General features: G+C 40.1%; 1 protein-coding gene across 5 annotated transcripts in view; it reads left to right on the top strand.

Annotated features, from left to right (window-relative positions):
* The window catches only part of LOC117557158 (myosin-11-like), a 78786-nt gene extending 57587 nt beyond the window's left edge, over nucleotides 1-21199 (top strand). For 4 of the 5 annotated variants that reach the window (XM_034232855.1, XM_034232854.1, XM_034232856.1 and 1 more), the window contains 36 exons: nucleotides 367-459; nucleotides 667-730; nucleotides 828-926; nucleotides 1684-1827; nucleotides 2524-2619; nucleotides 2721-2839; nucleotides 3313-3465; nucleotides 4047-4220; nucleotides 4298-4465; nucleotides 4811-4925; nucleotides 5121-5308; nucleotides 5809-5930; nucleotides 6311-6380; nucleotides 6543-6703; nucleotides 7174-7282; nucleotides 7777-7908; nucleotides 7973-8179; nucleotides 8852-8989; nucleotides 9058-9181; nucleotides 9704-9875; nucleotides 10402-10614; nucleotides 11023-11167; nucleotides 11653-11859; nucleotides 12523-12627; nucleotides 12775-12927; nucleotides 13261-13509; nucleotides 14399-14611; nucleotides 15084-15296; nucleotides 15616-15777; nucleotides 15928-16056; nucleotides 16892-16980; nucleotides 17305-17428; nucleotides 18343-18551; nucleotides 18735-18843; nucleotides 18926-19098; nucleotides 19836-21199. In XM_034232855.1, the coding sequence (XP_034088746.1) occupies nucleotides 367-459; nucleotides 667-730; nucleotides 828-926; nucleotides 1684-1827; nucleotides 2524-2619; nucleotides 2721-2839; nucleotides 3313-3465; nucleotides 4047-4220; nucleotides 4298-4465; nucleotides 4811-4925; nucleotides 5121-5308; nucleotides 5809-5930; nucleotides 6311-6380; nucleotides 6543-6703; nucleotides 7174-7282; nucleotides 7777-7908; nucleotides 7973-8179; nucleotides 8852-8989; nucleotides 9058-9181; nucleotides 9704-9875; nucleotides 10402-10614; nucleotides 11023-11167; nucleotides 11653-11859; nucleotides 12523-12627; nucleotides 12775-12927; nucleotides 13261-13509; nucleotides 14399-14611; nucleotides 15084-15296; nucleotides 15616-15777; nucleotides 15928-16056; nucleotides 16892-16980; nucleotides 17305-17428; nucleotides 18343-18551; nucleotides 18735-18843; nucleotides 18926-19098; nucleotides 19836-20046 (5352 nt within the window). In that variant the 3' untranslated portion in view covers nucleotides 20047-21199. Of the gene's footprint in view, nucleotides 1-366; nucleotides 460-666; nucleotides 731-827; nucleotides 927-1683; nucleotides 1828-2523; nucleotides 2620-2720; nucleotides 2840-3312; nucleotides 3466-4046; nucleotides 4221-4297; nucleotides 4466-4810; nucleotides 4926-5120; nucleotides 5309-5808; nucleotides 5931-6310; nucleotides 6381-6542; nucleotides 6704-7173; nucleotides 7283-7776; nucleotides 7909-7972; nucleotides 8180-8851; nucleotides 8990-9057; nucleotides 9182-9703; nucleotides 9876-10401; nucleotides 10615-11022; nucleotides 11168-11652; nucleotides 11860-12522; nucleotides 12628-12774; nucleotides 12928-13260; nucleotides 13510-14398; nucleotides 14612-15083; nucleotides 15297-15615; nucleotides 15778-15927; nucleotides 16057-16891; nucleotides 16981-17304; nucleotides 17429-18342; nucleotides 18552-18734; nucleotides 18844-18925; nucleotides 19099-19607 lie in introns of all 5 variants that reach the window. The other variant, XM_034232857.1, reaches the window with a different exon arrangement.
* Nucleotides 21200-21248: the final 49 nt, after the last annotated feature.

Here is a 21248-nt window from a genome sequence, read left to right as displayed (position 1 = left end):
ATAAATAGTTGACATTCTGTTATTCTCTTACTGTTGAATACACACAATAATGAAGAGATATATTATATATGCAGTATAGAAATATTTATATATTTTAATTCAAGTTAAAGCAGTAATGCAGGTACCTAATTAGGACTGTCTACGCAGGACTTACCTGCATTGACAGTCTTAAGTATCAGCATCTAAATACACAAAAGATACCAAAAGTAAAAGTATTACCAACTACAGCTTAAAATAACTATTTACTTCTGTGTTGTTTAATTATAATATTATATCATTATTTATAAGTGATTTTATCCTCTGTTTTAAGTTTAAAATGGAAAGTGAAGTACTTAAGTAAATGTACAAATGTGTTCTGTGCTGTAGGGGGAGCTGGAGAAGCAGCTGCTGCAGGCCAACCCCATCCTGGAGGCGTTCGGAAACGCAAAAACCATCAAGAACGATAACTCCTCACGATTTGTAAGTTATTAAATCCCTTATTTGAAAAAACACTCAGCGTTAAAAAAGAAATGTAGTGATTTATGGCGCCATGAAACTCACATTTGTAGTCGCTGCAGATGGAAATGTACAGTTTATGGCATGAATCCTCCTTTTATGTGATGAATGATTTTATGCGTGGTCCTTAAAATAAGGAATCCTAATATCAGAACTATCCTCTGTCCACAGGGAAAGTTCATCAAGCTCAACTTCGATGTGACCGGATATATTGTTGGGGCCAACATTGAAACCTGTATCCTTTAGTTTGTTAATATATGAATATACATGGAAAGAAATAGATAAAAAAGTGTTATTTTTGCCAGCCCTGGTTATTTTTTTAACCAGATCAGACCTGCTGGAGAAGTCTCGCTGTATCCGGCAGGGAAACACAGAGAGAGCCTTTCACATCTTCTACTACCTGGTGGCCGGGGCCAAAGACAAGCTGAAGGGTGAGAGGGGTTTTCACTGTGACATTTAACAGTTCATTATTTACCTTTTTTTTAAATTATAATACAGCTTTTATTCAAAATCCATACTTTATTAATGGGGCAATTAGTCAGAGAGTCTAACAGAGAGTTAGAGTAAACAACAAAGAAAAACACCAAGAAACTAAAGTGGGAAATACAAAAAAATAAAGATTAATAAGAAAACATTAAACACCTATCTTTATACATTAAAGAGACAGATGTTGTTCCGTTTTAAAATATTTGTTCCTCTCAATATCTTTTGAATTTCATGATAAATCAGTTAACATTTCTTATTTTATGTGCATTGTTGTAAAAAATAAATAAACAATAATCTCATTAATTAAAGAAGAAGCTGTTTTTATGAAAACAAGAATAGTCAAAATAACTTTTGGAAATAATAAAATAAAAGTAATAACAAAAAAGGATAGTTTTACAAATTGTTTCATTTATACATTTAATATAATTAATTTACATTATTATTCAATTGCTTATGTATTTAATAATGAACACTTTTGGGCTTCACTGGGGCCAGGAGTTCTTAAAACAATGGTAGGCTACTTTATTTTTCAGTTAAGCATTTATTTGCATCATCAATACATTAATAATTATACATTTTAAGAATAATTGTTTGTATTTATTATCCATTGATCCTACTGAATGTCACTTTAATTTCTCACACACAGATCCAAGAGTTCAGTTTCTAATAGATTCAAATGTAAATATTATAATGTGTGTGCAGAGGAGCTCCTGCTGGAGGACTTCAGCGCCTACCGCTTCCTGGTGGCGGGACACGTGGAGATCCCGGGTCAGGAGGACGACGAGATGTTTCTGGAGACTCTGGAGGCCATGGAGATCATGGGCTTCACCGAGGAGGAGAGGATAGGTAGAGGGGGCTCTCCAAAACTCCAACAATACACCATTTCTCTCTATGAACAGATCTTACAAAAAACATTTGGTTTTACTTAGAGCTGGAATAAGTACTCAGATCCTCCTTTAGTGAAAGCAGGAAGAAAATGGTGTTAATATTACATTAAAAGTTAAGTCCTGAAATAAAAAAAGATCCTCAAGTGAAGGTACAGAGGTATTATGAGCTAAAAGTACTCAGTATTCAAAATAGATTTGTTCACAGTTATATATTATTATAGAATACTATATTATACTGTTATTATCACTCACGCATGCATTGAAAAGCCTTTTAATCTTGAATGTTGTTAATGTGGAGACATTTGAGATACTATGTAAAACACCAGGTCAATTAGTAGTACAGTACATATCCTAAAGCGTTTTGTATGTAAACAACTATGAATGATACATAGATGTGTTATATAAAATGCACAATATTCCCTGAAATGTAGTGGAATAAAAGTATAAGCAGCCTAAACTAAATATACTCAAGTAAAGTACAATCATGTCAAAATTAAGTACAGTACTTGAGTAAATGTATTTAGTTACATTTCTCCACTGGATTTACCAGCTATACAATTGTAATCTCATTACTTGAATGAGGCGGAAACTGTTTTTGGACATCTTTAACATTTCTGTAAATTCCTGCACCGTCTTGATGTCCCTCCTCCTGCAGGGATGATGAAGGTGGTGTCCACCGTGCTCCAGCTGGGCAACGTCAAGTTTGAGAAGGAGAGGAGCAGCGAGCAGGCCACCATGCCCGACGACACCGGTAACCTTTTTAAAAACACCACCAGCACTGTTGGTAAATGTATGTTTCAAATGTCTCTGACTTTTTCTTCTTCCCAACTTTCTGTTACCCATCAACCCCAGCTGCACAGAAGCTGTGTCACCTGCAGGGCATCAACATCACCGACTTCACCCGCGCCATCCTCAACCCCCGCATCAAGGTGGGCCGCGAGGTGGTGCAGAAGGCGCAGACTAAGCAGCAGGTAATGGAAAAACTGACGCCATTAAAACTCAAATATGATTTCAAGGTACATTTGTAATATTTTCTTTTTTAGTTTATGAAAAGCTCATGTGGCAAAACTGGGCAAATATGGAAGCACTTACTCTCAAAAAGTTAAAGACATGAATTAAATATTTCTTGAGTATTAAAGGGTCAATGTTGGAGCAACACAAATATACAAATAATTATTCAAAAATCAATATTTAAAAATTCTAAAGAGATGATAAGAAACGGAAAGTATGATTTTTGTAATCCTGTTTTTTCTGATGTTGCATTGCAAAATCTAGACATAATTGGTACTTTAAAAAAAGCCTCTTGGATAAATGTCACATTTCCCGATAGTGGCAATTTCTGCATAAAAATAGGTCTTAACTTTTTTAAGTTCTGGGTGAAATTAAAACATGTCCACCTTCTGCATTCCCTCATCTTCCTCCCCCTCCTCCTCCTCCTCCTCAGGCTGACTTTGCGGTGGAGGCTCTGGCTAAGGCGATGTACGAGCGTCTGTTCCGTTGGATCCTGGCGAGAGTGAACAAGACTCTGAACAAGAGCAAGAGGCAGTCGTCCACCTTCCTCGGCATCCTGGACATCGCTGGCTTTGAGATCTTTGAGGTGAACGCTTTATGAAAACTAGGGGTGGGAATCACCAGGCTCCCCACAATACGATACTATCGCGATACTTAAGCCACGATACAATAGTATTGCGATTTGCTAAGTATTGCGATGCGATATATTGCTATATATTGCGATTGTGTCTTCCCTTCCTGGTTAAAAAATCCCAAATAATTCCACACCTTTTGATTTAAATGCGACCGGCACATTTCTGATTTCTTTCCTCGCTGACTCCATCTTTGTTTTGACTAACTTCCTGCGCCAATCCCACTGACTTTACCCATGGCCATGACCGCACAAGAAAAAGCTCAGCACCAGTGAATAGAAAAAGCAATTGTTACCAAAAACTTTTATTTGGGATTTGCAATATGAAACGTTTATATAATAAAATATCGATACTTGGCGTCCGTATATCGATACAATATCGCCACGCACAGTATCGCGATACTATGCTTTATCGATTATTTGCCCCACCCCTAATGAAAACATACATTGACATACTTTTGTCATTGTTGGATTACTTACTACCACTGGTAGTATTCACACTGTTTCCTAACCACTGTAATGTGTCTGCGCCTCAGGACAACTCCTTCGAGCAGCTGTGCATCAACTACACCAACGAGCGGCTGCAGCAGCTCTTCAACCACACCATGTTCGTGCTGGAGCAGGAGGAGTACAAGAGGGAGGGCATCGAGTGGAACTTCATCGACTTCGGACTGGACCTGCAGCCCTGCATCGAGCTCATCGAGAGGGCGGTCAGTCAGCGGTCCTTACCTAAAACCCAACAGAAACAAAGATAAGATGTTTCCTAAGCTAAGCCTCTGTCCTGCAGAACAACCCCCCCGGTATCCTGGCCCTGCTGGACGAGGAGTGCTGGTTCCCCAAAGCCACCGACGTCTCCTTCGTGGAGAAGCTGCTGAACACACACACCAGCCACGTCAAGTTCTCCAAAGCCAAACAACACAAACTGATATTTACTGTCATGCACTACGCCGGCAATGTGAGGGCCTTTCAGACAAAAAACCTGACAACGTTTTCCTTTTTGTCAAAAAATAGTATATTGCTATCCCTATAGAACTTCCTTCTCTGCGCCACAAAGCTATATTATTATCCAAACACTATTAAAAACACATCAATGAGCGTTTCTTTTTCTCCATAAAGTAACGTTTTCATGACATTTTGCATAGATTGTGACAAAACATGATTTTTTAAAACCCTTATTTGGACTTTATTCTCAACACTAATTGGTTTTGTAGCTGAGGTATTCCTCATGAAATGTGTTAGAAAAAAAATAGAGATTAACCGCATCCTGATCACCATCAACGCTCTTCCATTATGTTTGAAGGTTGAGTATAACGCAGCCAGCTGGCTGACTAAGAACATGGACCCTCTGAACGACAACGTGACGGCACTGCTCAAAGTCTCCTCCAGCAACTTCATCCAGGACCTCTGGAAAGATGGTTGGTATTGAAAGAAATAGTAATAACATGCAATGACACTCAAAGTCATCTTACATCACATAAGAGCTGCAATAAAACCTACAATAATCAACAAAGCACCCGTTTTTAACCCTCAAATAATCATTTAATTAGTAAATATAGCTCAGTTATGAGTTAGAAATCGGTATAAAATCAGTATGTATTTGTTGCCGTCAGTGGACCGTGTGGTGGGACTGGAGACGATGACCAAGATGTCGGAGAGCTCAGCTCCCACTAAATCTAAGAAGGGGATGTTTCGCACGGTGGGTCAGCTGTACAAGGAGTCTCTGGGGAAACTGATGACCACGCTGCACAACACGCAGCCCAACTTCGTCCGCTGCATCATCCCCAACCACGAGAAGAGGGTAGGAAGCTTCAAACCTTTATAAAGCTATGTTTGTATTAATCCAATGTTTTATATCTACAAGGAAGTTAAATGTTAAGCTTGACAAAGTTGATCAGAAGTCCTCGGAGGACAAAAGTATCAGCATCAAAAGACTGACTTTTCACTTAGATAAGTCTTTTAAATAATTCAGTCATAGCTACCAAATGTATTCCCAGCATGTATTTGTGTGCCTGGAACCATTAAGATAGCATGTTAATGAAAGAACTCATGAATCTTTTGAATAATAGTTGAAAACAAAAACATTTAAGCCAGGGCTCGAGTTGCAATTCCATTTGTATAAGAAAGTGGGATTGAAAAAATAATAATTAGAAAGCACAATAGGTCCCTAGTGATGCGTACGAGTTGAGGTGACATGCTACGTTATATGTCCCTATATACACCCCGAACAATGACTGTATTTGAGCTAAAGCTGCCGTGTGTTGACTGAGTGTGCTGCTGCTGCTGCTGCTGCTGCTGCAGGCGGGGAAGATGGACTCCAACCTGGTGCTGGAGCAGCTCCGCTGTAACGGCGTGCTGGAGGGCATCCGCATCTGCAGGCAGGGCTTCCCCAACCGCATCGTGTTCCAGGAGTTCAGACAGCGGTGAGCAGACCACTCGCTGTTAGTGTTCTTTGGAGGTTCCATAACTATATTATTTGTGTGCTAATGTTAATAGAAATGTGAATAACAGTATAAACAACACCCTTACTACAGCCTACAGTAAGCATTACATTTGTAAAGATAGTATGCAGAGCAGACATCCTGATGGGAAAAGTGTTTGTCTATTCATTTAAACATGGTTTTGCACTTCCTCACTTAGACCACTGGAGGAAAACACAGATGTACACATTTTCCAATTCAAAAAATAAAATAACCAAAAGCATTAATTGAGAATTTTTCAGGGTCCACAAAAAGTGTTTTTACTTCTTTTAATTAATAAATGTCACGGCAAAATGAAAACAAATGAGTTTCTCTGTTTGCAGATATGAGATTCTGGCTGCCAGCGCCATCCCAAAAGGCTTCATGGACGGGAAGCAGGCGTGCTGTCTGATGGTACGTTTTGTATTATTAATGCATACATTCAGTGTTAAAATGAAGGTCAGAGGATGTCCACATTAACAGCTCCGGTGCAGGTCTTTGGAATATGGATTTAGCTGAATTAGGAAGTATAATAAGCAGTTATTCCCCTGTCCTCCCTCTCCTCTCCTCCTGCAGGTGAAGCACCTGGACCTGGACCCCAACCTGTTCCGCATCGGGCAGAGTAAGATGTTCTTCAGGACTGGAGTGCTGGCCCAGCTGGAGGAGGAGCGCGACCTCAAACTGACCGTCGTCACCATCGCTTTCCAGGCACAAGCACGAGGCTTCCTGGCCCGCAAGTAAGAGAAACATATTGAGACACTACACTTTCACACACGAGGAATTCATTTTAGAGTATTGTTGAAAACCTTAACATTCAAATGATGCACAGTATATGTCAATACAAAGTGAATTGCTCTGCAGGTTTAACAATTAAAATGTTGTGCAAAATTGTGAGAGGTATGTGCAAAGGATTTGGATTAAGGAACTAAGTACTTATTAAATATAAAATAAATCTGAGGTACTTGTACTTGAGTATTTCAATTTTTTGTCCCTACTGCACTCCACTTTTCATTTACAGCTATCAGACAACTTGTGTTACTCTGCATATTCAGATGTGTAGCATCTAATATCTGAAAATGTATTAAGTATTAACATCTTAAATTAACCTGATCAAAATGACTTAGTTATTTGGCCATTTTTGCTGAATTCTGGATAAACCTTCAACCTTTTGCAGCTCACATCATATTATTTATTTGTGTGTTTTCAGAGCGTTCAATAAACGGCAGCAGCAGCTGACAGCGATGAAGGTGATCCAGAGAAACTGCGCCTGTTACCTCAAACTGAAGAACTGGCAGTGGTGGAGGCTCTTCACCAAGGTTACACACCTTTTTTACTGACACTATCAGAACAACGTTTAGAAGTTTTTAGAAGTTTTTAAATATAAGATTAACACAGAGGTAATCATTATCCCTGCTTTTATTTCAGAAAAATAATATATCAATGTATGACACAAATAAATGATATTCCTAATTGTAAAAAAAGTGCTGCATAATAAGTAATCGGCCTGCGTGAAGAGAACAATTACAAATTAATAAAAAAATTAAACAAGAAATAAAAAAAAAACAATAAAACGCTTTACAATAAAAGTATGATTTCAGAAGAGACTGTGAGAAAATCACGAGGTGTGTGTGTGTGTGTGTGTGTGTGTGTGTGTGTGTGTGTGTGTGTGTGTGTGTGTGTGTGTGTGTTGTGTGTGTGTGTGTGTGGTGTGTGTGTGTGTGGTGTGTGTGTGTGTGTGTGTGTGTGTGTGTGTGTGTGTGTGTGTGTGTGTGTGTGTGTGTGTGTGTGTGTGTGTGTGTGTGTGTTCCAGGTGAAGCCCCTGCTGCAGGTCACCAGACAGGAAGAGGAGATGGGTCAGAAAGATGAGGAGCTCAAGTCGGCGAAGGAGGTGGCGTTGAAGTCTGAGGCGGAGCTGAAAGACATCTCGCAGAAACACACCCAGGTGAGAGAACATTTCATTTAGATTAGATTTGAACCTTAGAAGATCCTGAAGTGTGTGTTTGTAGCTGATGGAGGAGCGCACCCTGCTGGAGACGAAGCTCCAGGCGGAGACGGAGCTATACGCCGAGGCGGAGGAGATGAAGGTGCGGCTGGAGACCAAGAAGCAGGAGCTGGAGGAGGTGCTGCACGAGATGGAGGCCCGGCTGGAGGAGGAGGAGGACCGCAGCCACGCCCTGACGCAGGAGAGGAAGGAGACGGAGCAGCAGCTGCAGGTGGGGGCACAGCACTATTATAATAATATTAATAATAATAATAACAACAATATTAATAACAACAGCAATACAAATATAATATAAAAATAACATAGTATAATAATAATACGAATAATAATATAATAATAATATATTATTGGTATAAATTAATTATTATATTAATAATCATAGTCATAACAATTTTGATAAACTAAAATAAAGAAAGACATATATCATTGTTTTTAAAAAAAAAAATAATAATAATAATGCATTTTATTTATAGAGCGCTTTTCCGGAAACTCAGACACTTTTCAGAGTAAAAATTCATTAAAAAACATAATTAAAACAACACACACTTAAAATAAAAAAATATAAAACACACCATAAATTACAGATTAAAAGCAGTTCTGAAAAGATGAGTTTTTATTTGTGATTTGAACATGGTGATATCGGTGAAGTTACAGATGTGTTTGGGTAGTGAGTTCCAGAGGGAGGGGGCAGCGACGGAGAAGGCTCTGTCCCCTCAGGTTCGGTGCTTGGTCCTATGAGGAAATATGAATGTGAAGCTTTTCAAATATTCATTTTGGGCTCTTATCCTGCTTTTTTGACGCTATGTATCGACCAATTCACCAAACCAAGCTTACAGCTACTTGGCATTATCCAAACTGTAATGTCCCGCTGTTTTCTCTGCAGCTGATGGAGGCCCACATCGCGGAGCAGGAGGACTCCTGTCAGAAGCTGCAGCTGGAGAAAGCGTCTGTGGAGGGGAAAGTGAAGAAACTGGAGGAGGACGTTCTGGTGATGGAGGACCAGAACAACAAGCTGCAGAAGGTACAAACACTCTGGAAGGTTTGCTAGGTAGATAGCACAATGCAATCTTTACTGTTGTGTGTTTTCAGGAGAGAAAGCTTCTGGAGGAGAGGATGTCGGACATGAACTCCAACCTGACCGAGGAGGAGGAGAAGTCCAAGAATCTGACCAAACTCAAAACCAAGCATGAATCCATGATCTCAGACCTGGAGGGTGAGGCAGCAAAGCACTCACAATACTCTATTCCTTAATGGCGCTTTATTTTGCAGTTAAATGGAAAAGTGCAAATGAGATTAAGGATCTTTTTGTAAGGGAGACAGCGGAATGGATAAAAGCACACAGTAACAGACACAAACAAAGGCACCAGCAATCATAAACGTTTTACATCTAAAGAAATATGTCTACTTTCTTTTTTGATCCCAAGCCATTTGACTGTGTACATGTACTGAAAAGAAAGGGCCCATATTATGCCTTTGGGGGGTTTTCCTTTCCTGTAGTGTGTTATATATATATTTTTGTGCACGGAAATGGTAGGTGAGATTTAGCCTATAAAAGATAACTTGTATTGTATTTTCGAGGCTGTCAAATCCAATTTCTTCTCAGGTGCCCCACTCTAGGGGACCAGTGATTTGAAACAAATAAGGGGACTCACAAGACTTGATGACCTTAAAAATCAGTTTTTGTATAATGAACCTTAATAAAAGGTCAGTGACACTGTTTTCCTCTCTGCTGCAGTGCGTATGAAGAAGGAGGAGAAGGGCCGTCAGGACGTGGAGAAGGCGAAGAGGAAGGTGGAGGCGGAGCTGGCCGACCTCCAGGAGCAGAACGCCGACCTGCAGAACCAACTGGCAGAGCTCCGAGCCCAGCTGGCCGCCAAGGAGGAGGAGCTGGAGGCCACGCAGGCCCGGTAAACTGGGGAGGTTCAGATAACAGTTCAACACGGTGTTACACAGAATAATCAGCAGTGGAGCTAAACATGTAAAGATTATCCTGGGAGGGGCGCTAAAGGAAACATTCCGGAGTTATAACAGGTGCTAATACTGTATTCTGTTTATTTATATGTAAAGATAATGTAACAGTCTTTTCCCGACACAAAGTTTCAGGCAAGAATTCAGGCTTATATTGGTCTAAACCTGCTGGGTACTTTTTTATAGAAGTTGACGGCCAGAACCATTTTGACCTGGCAGGTTAAGAGAGTGATAAGTGAGACAACTAATGCAAAACAACTATATTCTACGACACTGCAGATCTCTAGTACGTGGATTTGTGTGGTCTCTCATAGTGAGTGAGCATATGTTTAAACAAACTGTTTACAAGAAACAACACGGAGCACATGAGCCCTTAGTGTGTCTTAGCAGCCAACTCTACAGAGGTGTTTCTACATAAAAGTCCTTAATACTGAAACGTTATCAGAACCTTCCCTGTGTCCCCAGGCTGGAGGAGGAGTATAATCAGCGCGGCGCGGCGGTGAAGCGAGTCCGGGAGCTGGAGGCTCTTCTCTCAGAGCTGCAGGAGGACCTGGAGGCGGAGAGGGGGGCCCGGGGGAAGGTGGAGGCGGCCCGGAGGGATCTGGGAGAGGAGCTGAACGCTCTCCGCACCGAGCTGGAGGACAGCCTGGACACCACCGCCGCACAGCAGGAGCTACGGTGGGTACTGGGGAGGGGGGGGGCACTGTGTGGTCAAAGTCTTCTATCACAGTATATGTGTCATTTCAAAGTTTGGAACCAGGTACACTTACAAAATGGCAACATTTAAAGGAGTCTACATTTATAATGGCCTAGGACTTTTAAGATAAAATAAATAATCTATATATTTGTTCAAACAGATCATAGCTTAATCCGGTGATAACAGTAAAGGTACTTCATTTAAAGCAAATATTAAATATTAAAATCTGTGTTAAACAATGTTAAAAACAGCTTCTTTCTAAGATTGTGCAGAAGAATGAAAAAAGGGTTTCATCTGCATACAAAGAGACCTCTGTGCCCCCAGATGTGTAGTGTTGATGTTGTGTGTGTATTTATTGTACGTCATATGTGTGTATTTGTACCTGACAGGGCGAAGCGTGAGCAGGAAGTGGCCCTGCTGAAGAAAGCCACGGAGGACGAGGGCCGGGCCCACGAGGCTCAGGTCCAGGACCTCCGACAGAAACACAGCCAGGCTGTGGAGGAGCTCAACGAGCAGTTGGAGCAGGCCAAGAGGGTACTCTCTCTCACACACACACACACACACACACACACACACACACACACACACACACACACACACACACACCACACCACACCACACCACACCACACGCACACGCAACACACACACTGATGCATACCTGGGACACAACATTTCCTCGCTCTGATATTAAAGGGTCAGTTTACTCAAATTGCATTAATTACAAAATATTTTCTCACGTCTAGTTTAGACATACTTAAAATGTGGCCCTATATTTCCACATTAACTATATTTTACTGTTCACCTGGTGTAGTTTCAACTTTTTTTATGGAGAATGCGTTTATAAAAGTAGCAATATAAACACACGTGATGACTGAAATAAAGAATGAAGTAATGAAAGATAATGATATTAGATGAAGGTGGGTTGAATTACTTTCTCAGGCCTGCTTCCTTTTAATCAATAAAGATATATTTAGGGAGGAGCAGTGTGTCATGAACCCCCCACCCCTCTGCCCCCAGGTGAGAGCGGGTCTGGAGAAGGCGAAGCAGGCTCTGGAGAAGGAGCAGGCGGACCTCAGCGCTGACCTGCGCTCCCTCGGCAGCTCCAAGCAGGACGTGGAGCACAAGAAGAAGAAGGTGGAGGCGCAGCTCAACGACCTGAACGGACGCTTCAGCGAGAGCGAGCGGCAGAGGACCGAGCTGGGGGAGCGGGTCTCCAAGATGACTGTGAGATAAATATATAAACAATGGAGTATATCACTAGAAATATTTCTTTATTGTTCTTGCTGTTTCCAAGAGACTTCTGTTATATTTGGCCTACTGAGATAGACGGTTATATGATTAATTATTTCTACTGTTTTTTTAAAAGGATGTATTGCAAGTCAATTTCTAAATTCTAAAATGATTTGAAAAGTTGGACAAAGTTTATGAAGTTTAGGTTGTTTTGTTCATTAGTTACATTTTAAAAGAACATTTAGTGTAGAGATTATAAGGTGATCATATTAAGCGTTTCTTTTTCATTTACTCCATTTCAAAGATATTTGTTTATATACAGTATATTATCATTTTTTGTTTGATTCATGTTTGTTTGAAGATCTGCTGATATAAGTGAATTTAAGTGTTAAGCAGGATGCATTGATTTGACTTTGTTCTTTTGTCTGTTTTAGTGTGATCATGTATTTTCTTTTGTAAAAATCTACATAAAATGGGTCATTTCAACCAGGAGTTAGTCCTGGTTTTACCGCTGCGAGAATTATTTATAATGTGGACAAAACCGTATATTAGAGACTTTATTTATCTTCTTATTTGCTCTGCCCTGCCGCTATATAAGTCCACGTTATTAGTATTATTTAAGATTGCCTATCTTCTCGTTTGCTCGGCCTCCGTCAGATGGAGCTGGACGGTGTGACCGGTCTGCTGAACGATGTGGAGGGGAAGAACATCAAGCTGAGCAAAGACGTCTCCAGTCTGTCCTCCCAGCTGCAGGACGCACAGGTGGGGGGTCACAATAGATATTTTTCAAAAAGTACAGTCCGCGTTGTACATGTTTTTGTATTTAGGTCATTTTGGAGATATTCTGTCTGGACCAAAAAGGTTGCTGACACCTTTCTCCACCCTATATTCCCCCTCCTTCTCCTGCAGGAGCTGCTGTCGGAGGAGACCCGTCAGAAGCTGAATGTGTCGGGGCGTCTGCGTCAGATGGAGGAGGACAGGAACAGCCTGATGGAGCAGCTGGAGGAGGAGACGGAGGGCAAGAGGGCCGTGGAGAGGCAGCTCTCCAGCCTCAGCATGCAGGTCAGTGACTGTCTAACTGTCGGTGAGGAGAGTACAGAGGAAATACTGTTACAAGTCAAAGGCATGCATTGAAAATATATCATAACTAAAAGTAATTAAGTATATTAAATCAGTAACATTTAGTTAAAGTATTACATTTAAAATAACACCCAAACTAATTATTCAAAATCAATTAAAAATCAACTTTATAGATGCCAATACATTTTCTTACAATCTCTCAAAAACCAGTTTGTATTACCTTTAAGCTTCTTTTGTTGTTGTACTTGGCTACATTGAATGTTACAACTGAAGAAATGTAAATGGCCTTTTCTCTCACCCTTCTCCTCATGTCAGCTGTCAGACTACAAGAAGAAGCTGGAGGAGGCGTCGGGGGCGGTGGAGATGCTGGAGGAGGGGAAGAAGCGTCTGCAGCGCGACCTGGAGGCGGCCAACAGCGAGTACGAGGAGAAGGCGGCGGCCTACGATAAGCTGGAGAAGAGTCGCAGCCGCATGCAGCAGGAGCTGGAGGACGTGCTCATGGACCTGGACGGACAGCGGCAGCTCGTCTCCAACCTGGAGAAGAGGCAGAAGAAGTTCGACCAGGTGTTTAAAAAATCAATATAACTTTATTGTTTTTCATAGCTGAGGCAAGGCTACTTATATGGCCCATTTCAACAGCAGGTCATTCAATGTGCTTTACAAAAACATTTAAAATATAATAAATAAAACACATTGTATATTATTGCCATTAAAGCCAGCACAAATATAAAAAGCAATCTGATCAAATAAGACGGCATAACAAAAAACGGAATAAGAGTTACTGTGCTGTGAAAGATAAATAAAGTTGTTGATCTAATATGTCATAGGGATATAGAAACGTTATAATTATTATTTACACAATTATTAATCATGACAGAATCCTCAATATAATCTCTATCAATAAGAAATGAATTTACACTTTAGTCCCTTTTAGTCATTATTTAACTTTGTGTCTGTGTGTGCGGCGTTGGATTATTTTACACAATATAATCATGATTATTGTGCATATGGGTATAATGGGTTAAATGTCTTGTTTTCACACAAGTACTTTGGGTTTTGTATCCCATAATTCACACGGAAAGAAGTATAAAGTGCTCCAATAATTCTTAATAAAAACTCCTCTCAAAGGTTTTCCCACTTATCCTTAAAAAGTCTTAAAAGATATATTATTCAAAGATAATGCATTTATTGGTATTGAAGTGTCTTAAATAATATTCAAGACCTTAATTATAATTCTAAAAGATGAGTAGTAGGACTTTCTGAATAGTTATTTGTTCTGACTTAAAAAATGTAATGTAAACAAAATGTTATGATTTTTGTATAATAAAGAACCAGAAGCCTTTCGCATTAAGCAAAAAGCATTAAAAAAATATCCTAAATGTATTTTCAAATGGAACTTTGCTCAAGCTGTAGATGCTATAAAACGTGTCTCTTTCCTCCTTGTGCCCCTCAGATGTTGGCAGAGGAGCGCGCCGTGTCTTGTAAATTTGCTGATGAGCGTGATCGGGCGGAGGCGGAGGTGAGGGAGAAGGAGACGCGGTTGTTATCTCTGGCCCGGGCGCTGGAGGACAGCCAGGACGCTCTGGAGGAGGCGGAGAAGACCACCAAGGGTCTGAAGGGCGAGATGGAGGACCTCATCAGCTCCAAGGACGACGTGGGAAAGAGCGTAAGAGAAACATCATCAATAAATGTATTACTCACGCGTTATTTAAAAAAGGAAGTGAAAAATAAATAACATTTTATGAATTACTCCTTTTCAACATTATTTTGTTCTGTGGGTTTTGTGTCCCATCACTTCCTTACTCGTATTTATAAACGTATAAAATGCCCAAAAAAATATGTTGTGAAAAGAGAGCTCAATCCTTGAATTTTTTTTACCAAAAAATATATTTTCATTGGTAATAAATTATTTTAAATATATTTTCCTGAACTCTCAAACATTTTATAAATAATTGATCAAATCCAAAAAAATATATATATATATATATAATAACAAATATTGCATTAACGTATGAATTAAATATGGAATTAAATCTGGAGTTTTTAAGACTATGTTGGAAAGAGCTTAAGAGTGAACATCAGGACATGAATACACTTATTTTTGTTTCTGATGTTGACTTCTCTCCGTCCTGCCTCAGGTCCACGACCTGGAGAAGGCGAAGCGCGGCCTGGAGGCCATGGCGGACGAGATGAGGATGCAGATGGACGAGCTGGAGGACGAGCTGCAGGTCGCCGAGGACGCCAAGCTGCGTCTTGAGGTCAACATCCAGGCTCTGAGGGTGCAGCATGAGAGGGAGCTGCACGGCCGCGATGAGCTGGGCGAGGAGAAGAGGAAGCAGCTCGTCAAACAGGTGGAGTACAAAGGAGCCGCTGTGAGATGTGAGCATGCTGCAGGACGGGAAGATGTTACACTTCCTGCAGGTCTTTGATTTTTCTAGCTGCGCTGATCCTGGTGGAACCTTAGGCTGCTAAATAGTTTTAAAAAATGTTTTACCTACTATTGCACCTTATTTTTATTAGATTGTTTATGTTCGCACCCCCAGATACCAGCGCAAATGCCTTGTATGTCTATACGTACCTGGCAATAAACTTGATTCTGATTCTCGTTCTAATGCTAGTATTCATTTCAACACAGGACTTTGTAACTTTGTCCCTCTGTTGCTGCATCAGGTGCGAGAGCTGGAGTCGGAGCTGGAGGAGGAGAGGAAGCAGCGCGGCCAGGCCTCAGGCAGCAAGAAGAAGCTGGAGGGGGAGCTGAAGGACATGGAGGACCAGCTAGAGGCCTCCAGCAGGGCCCGCGACGAGGCCGTCAAGCAGCTCCGCAAGATCCAGGTCAGCACACACTTTTCATTTTTCAATATCTTCCCATTGACGAGCAACAATCAAACTGCATCCTGTAATTCCTTATTTTGATTGAGTTACTAAGCGTTACTGTAAGAGTCATATATATTTAAAACCTGACATCCTCTGCTCTCCTCTCAGGGCCAGGTGAAGGATCTCCAGAGGGACCTGGAGGACTCTCGTGTGGCCCAGAAGGAGGTGCTGTCTTCAGCCAGAGAGTCTGAGCGCAGAACCAAGGCCATGGAGGCCGACATCGCCCACCTGCACGAGGTGAGGCCTTTTAACCCTGCAGCTTCAAAATAAACTACATTTTATAAGAGGCAGGTCTCCCCCAGTAAAATATCAATAAAAACATCACATCAAAAAGGACAATGACTTTCAAATTGCATCCACGTACATGTTGTACAGCATACCCTCTCACATTAAAGGTGGGTTAGGTAATTCACTTCAGATACACTCTTTGTTATATTCCATGGAATGCTCTTAACATCCCGATAGCAATGAATATCTGAAATGCTTTGACAAAAAATCCATAACAAAATGTCATCCTTGGAAGCCGTGGTACTGTAAAAAGTACGACCAATCATCTGAGCCGGCCCGGCTAAAGTAACTGGATGGCCTACCTGCCTGTCAGCCTTCCATCTGTGCACAAACTTATCTCGTGCCCTCATTGGTCATGTGCGCGTTCGTGTGTGTTGGAGGAGGGGCTCTGTAAGGAAGTGTGAAGGAAGAGGCCTCTTTTTTTCAGCTGCGTACTTTCAAATTCTAGCGCACTCGAGCCGGTTTCTCCATTCTTACCTACCCCTTTAAGTGTACAGTTACCATCTTTTTTTGCCCACATTGATTGCATTTGAAATAAACCACCTTTTTTTCTTTGCTAAGTTTTAGCATCGTGCTGAGGAGAGCAACTCTTATATTAAAAAATAATTACACAAATAATAATATCCTAAACGCTCCTACGAACTCAAAATCAGGTTGGAGGGGATGTGTTGTGATTGTGATAATTTACCAGGCATTTACCCATCAATATGATTTTGATATCATATTTTGATCATAAGGTCACTCTTCTTAAAAGTGTGTCTTGCCTGTCTGTCCGTCTGTCCAGATGTTGGCAGCTGCGGAAAGAGCTCGTAAACAGGCGGAGACAGAAAGAGACGAGCTGGCTGATGAGCTCAGCAGTAACTCCTCTGGAAAGTGAGTGCCTTGTTTGATGAACACATGTTTATATTTTATTTTATGATGTTCATGTGTTAGCCCTACCGTTTAAATGCATTGTGTTGGAGTTTGTGTCAAATAAGAATGACCTCATTCAGTTCTAAAGCTTTACAATTTATCTTTTTATTGGTGAGGTAAAACGAGATAAAAGATAATAATTTAAAATATGGTAAGTTACATTGAAGATGTTATCATACAAATTAGCTCTAAAACTGTGTGAATTTCATCTTATTTTGTATTTACTTCCCAACATTCCATTCTTGTTTGTGCTCATCTCTCGATACTCCGCCCCTTTTTCTTCAGATCAATGCTGTCTGATGAAAATCGCCGCATGGATGCAAAGATCAGCCAAATGGAGGAGGAGCTGGAGGAAGAGCAGGCCAACGTGGAGAGCCTCAATGACCGGCTGAGAAAGAGCCAGCAGCTGGTGAGGGTGTGGGAGAAAGTGGAGTGGGTTTAGTCGTCCTGCTCATCAAATAGGCATTTTAAAGTTGCCAAAGATGTCCTCATATACTCCTTTAACTCTGCGGAGTTCCACAGGGTTCAATCCTGGGCCCCATGTTTTTTTCCCTTTTCATGTTACATTGAGGCAAACTGCTTAGTGGGTTAGGGTGGCAGAAAAAAAGCAGAGTTTATGATACTTACACGTTTTGTTCAGCAAAATACTGTCCACATACTAACAGTTATATCTTTTTTTGAGGCACAAATGCAATCACCAGTAATAAAAAGCTAACGCTAGGCTATAATGTAACTAAAGCACGGTCATATGACTTCATCTCCCCACGACTAAGCTAAAGTTTGCTAATGTCATAGTGATGATATTTGCCAGTGTCATAAGAAGCTGCCATTTTGAAGACAAAAGAAGCTACAAGAGTTGACTATGTACTGACACATTTATTAAGGAATTGCTAAAAAGCTGACTTGTTTCTGGGTTTAGGGAATCTTTCCTGCGCATCTTTATAGGAGCTGCTATTTATTTAGGTATTTATTTGTATACGTGTCTTGTGTTTATAAATATGTGTATTGTAAAGTGCTATATAAATTAAATCCTACTTACCCATTACCTGCTGGTAACATTAATGCATAAATAATCCAATATTTAAAAAAAATAAATTTAAAATTCTGAAATTAAAAGTAATTTTACTTGTACTACTTAAGTATATGTTGATGTGAATTCTTTTCTACTTTAACTTAAGTAAGATTTCAAATGCAGAAGTGTGACTTGTCAGTATTTGTACAACTTAATCTTACTGCTAAAACATCTGAGCACTTCTTCAACCACTGGTTTAAGGCGTTTCCTCCCCGAGTGAATTCCTTTTCCTCTTGTCCCTCGGTGTGCAGGTGGATCAGCTGGGTGCGGAGCTGGCAGTGGAGCGCTCCACCTCTCAGAGCAAGGAGGCGTCCCGACAGCAGCTGGAGAGGCAGACCCGGGAGCTGAAGGCCAAGCTGCAGGAGGTGGAGGGCCAGGGACGCTCCAAACTCAAGTCCTCCATCACTGCCCTGGAGTTCAAACTGAGAGAGGTGGAAGAGCAGCTGGAGATAGAGAGCAGGTACTGGTGCATGGTGGGATACAGAGTTTGTCAAGTTCATTTCCAACTAACAATTATGCAGTGAAACCAAGTTACATAAAAGATCATTATTGTACATGCACAGTATGACATTGTTATACAGGTTTTTGTTATCTTATTCTATCTTATAAATATTTGGTGATATTTTGTATTTATTTTGTGCAGAGAGCGTCAGTCCAACGCCAAGAATGTGCGTCAGAAGGAGAAGAAACTGAAGGATTTAACCATCCAGATGGAGGACGAGAGTAAGCAGGCGCAGCAGTACAAAGACCAGGTAAGTAAAGCTAGTGTAGAAGTATGTAAAGCTGCATGTAACTGTCTTTACTGATGCTACTTGTTGCTGCTGCTTTGTGCAGGCGGAGAAGGGCAACGTGAGAGTGAAGCAGCTGAAGCACCAGCTAGAGGAGGCGGAGGAGGAGGCTCAGCGCGTGGCCGCCGCTCGCAGGAAGCTGCAGAGGGAGCTGGAGGAGGCCAGCGAGGCCAACGACACGATGAACAGAGACATGGCCTCACTCAGGAGCAAACTGAGGTACCGCAGGGACACGAGGAGCTGTTACATAAATGCTATTTCATACATCACAATGATTTTTATTTAAAAAACTATTAACATTAAAATAAATATTACTTTAATAAATCATAACAAAATACAAATTAAAATTCACAACCAAATAAATACTATTTAAAAAAAAAGATCAAATAACATTTATTTTGTGATTTTAATTGACTAAATACATTTTATTTTAAGAAATCTGAAAAAATAACTATTTTAAAGAAACATAACTAAATAACTACTTCCCGACAAAATAAATAGTAACATATTAAAACAAAATTAACCAAATCCGAGAAATCCAAATAAAAAAAATACACAACAAAATGTATTAATGTAAAATCCTAACAATCTTTGTTTATATATATATATATATATATATTCATATATTTTTTGTTGAAATATTTCTTAAATATTGAATAATATTGCACATGTTTGCTATTATTAAATGTCGTCCTCCTCCTCCTCTGGTCCTGCCTCACTTCCCTCAGACACTACTGATCTGCAAACTGCCTCAAAGCTTCCTGCAGACATTCTTCTCTGCTTCAACGGGACTTCTCTTTCTCATTTCCTCATCGCTCTCTTTTCACTTTTACGGGCTTTAACCTTTATTTTGTTCAAACTCGCTTTGCAATAAGCCGCCTTCCTCTTTCCTCAATCTCCTCCTGACCTCCTCTTCCTCCTCTTCCTCTTCCTCCTGGTGTGGCGGGTGTTCCCAGGCGTGGCAGCGGGGGGGAGGCGGTGTTCAGCAGCCCGAGTCCCCGCAGCAGCAGTGGAGGAGGAGGCATGAGGAGCCTGGGGCTGGGGGGGGGGCTCAGCCGGAGGAGCATCAAGGAGAACTCGCTGGATCTGCAGGAGGAGGAGCCTCCGTCCCGCTCCCCGTCCCCCCCACTGGACCCCCGCGAGGAGTCCTACTCCCCCGACGAGTAGAGGCCCAGGAATATTTCCGCACTTTTTATTTAAATTATTTATAAAGTTGCCTTATATTATAACGTGGAAGAGATATTTGAATATCACAATGGATTTATGTGGAAACTCTAGAGGTACTTACATAAACAAGTTGGGAAAAAGTATAATAATAATACATATTCACAACAATATATTTTTTTCTATGGCAGAACCTGTGCCAGAAATATTTCACACATTTAATTTAAATTATTTAAATAGTTTCCTTATATTATAACTTGAAGGAGTTTTAGATATTTTATGACAAAATGGAAACAAATTCATTTCAAAGTAAAACAACAAATAATTTGGAGTTAGGAAAAACATGATTTATGAATGAAAAGTAACAATTTGAACACGGTTGAACATCCAGGTCTGGTTTAGTTCAACATTTTTAAATACGCACAAAATTATCTTCACATTTTTTTTATGTGAATTTAATATATTGAAAATGTCTTTATATTAAATGTAGTTTATATATTTTAATTGTATTTATTTATAATGATGCCACAAGTAACCTTTCCACAAAAATGAATATATTACTCGGTCATTCAGAAAAATCTAATCTACAATACTTTTCTAAACATTACAATTATTCTTATATATCTATTTCCCAATAAACAGATTTTTTTTATCCGTTTCTCAATTTGCTGTATTTGTCATCCAGGTAACCAGAAAACATTTGTTTGTAAAACACAAAGAAAACATATTGAACAAGAAAAGTCAATATATTGTGATTTATGCATTTACATTTTTAAAAAAAAAGTTTTTAAAATGTTGATTAATATTAAAAATTGAGGGGGAATCGAGAAAGGGTTCAATCATATTTTTTAAGAATGCAGCAAAAAATATAGTTTCTCAATCGAATAGCTAAATAAAAATAAGCATTTAAAAAAAATCATTTTTGGAAAAAGAGGCTTTTGCTCTGGTTTCTTGAGTATTTTAGAGACGATCTGTTCATTTGGAAACTGTATGTAAAGCTATACATGTAACCCAAATGTTGTATAACCAACTGTAAGATTAGGCGGAGTGATTTAAACCTCATATCAAATATAATAATAAATGTGCATTGTACAATGAGTGCTTTGACGCAGCTTGACTTTCTGAAGTGCTATTAAACTGCTAAATAAAATCCTCACCGATGTTTCGCCTCTCTTTTTTGGCTTTCTAGAAGGAACAAAACGATG

Source organism: Gymnodraco acuticeps, unplaced genomic scaffold (genome assembly GCF_902827175.1).
Source record: "Gymnodraco acuticeps unplaced genomic scaffold, fGymAcu1.1, whole genome shotgun sequence".
NCBI classification, from domain to species: domain Eukaryota; kingdom Metazoa; phylum Chordata; class Actinopteri; order Perciformes; family Bathydraconidae; genus Gymnodraco; species Gymnodraco acuticeps.
This window is presented reverse-complemented; position numbering and strand designations above follow the sequence as displayed.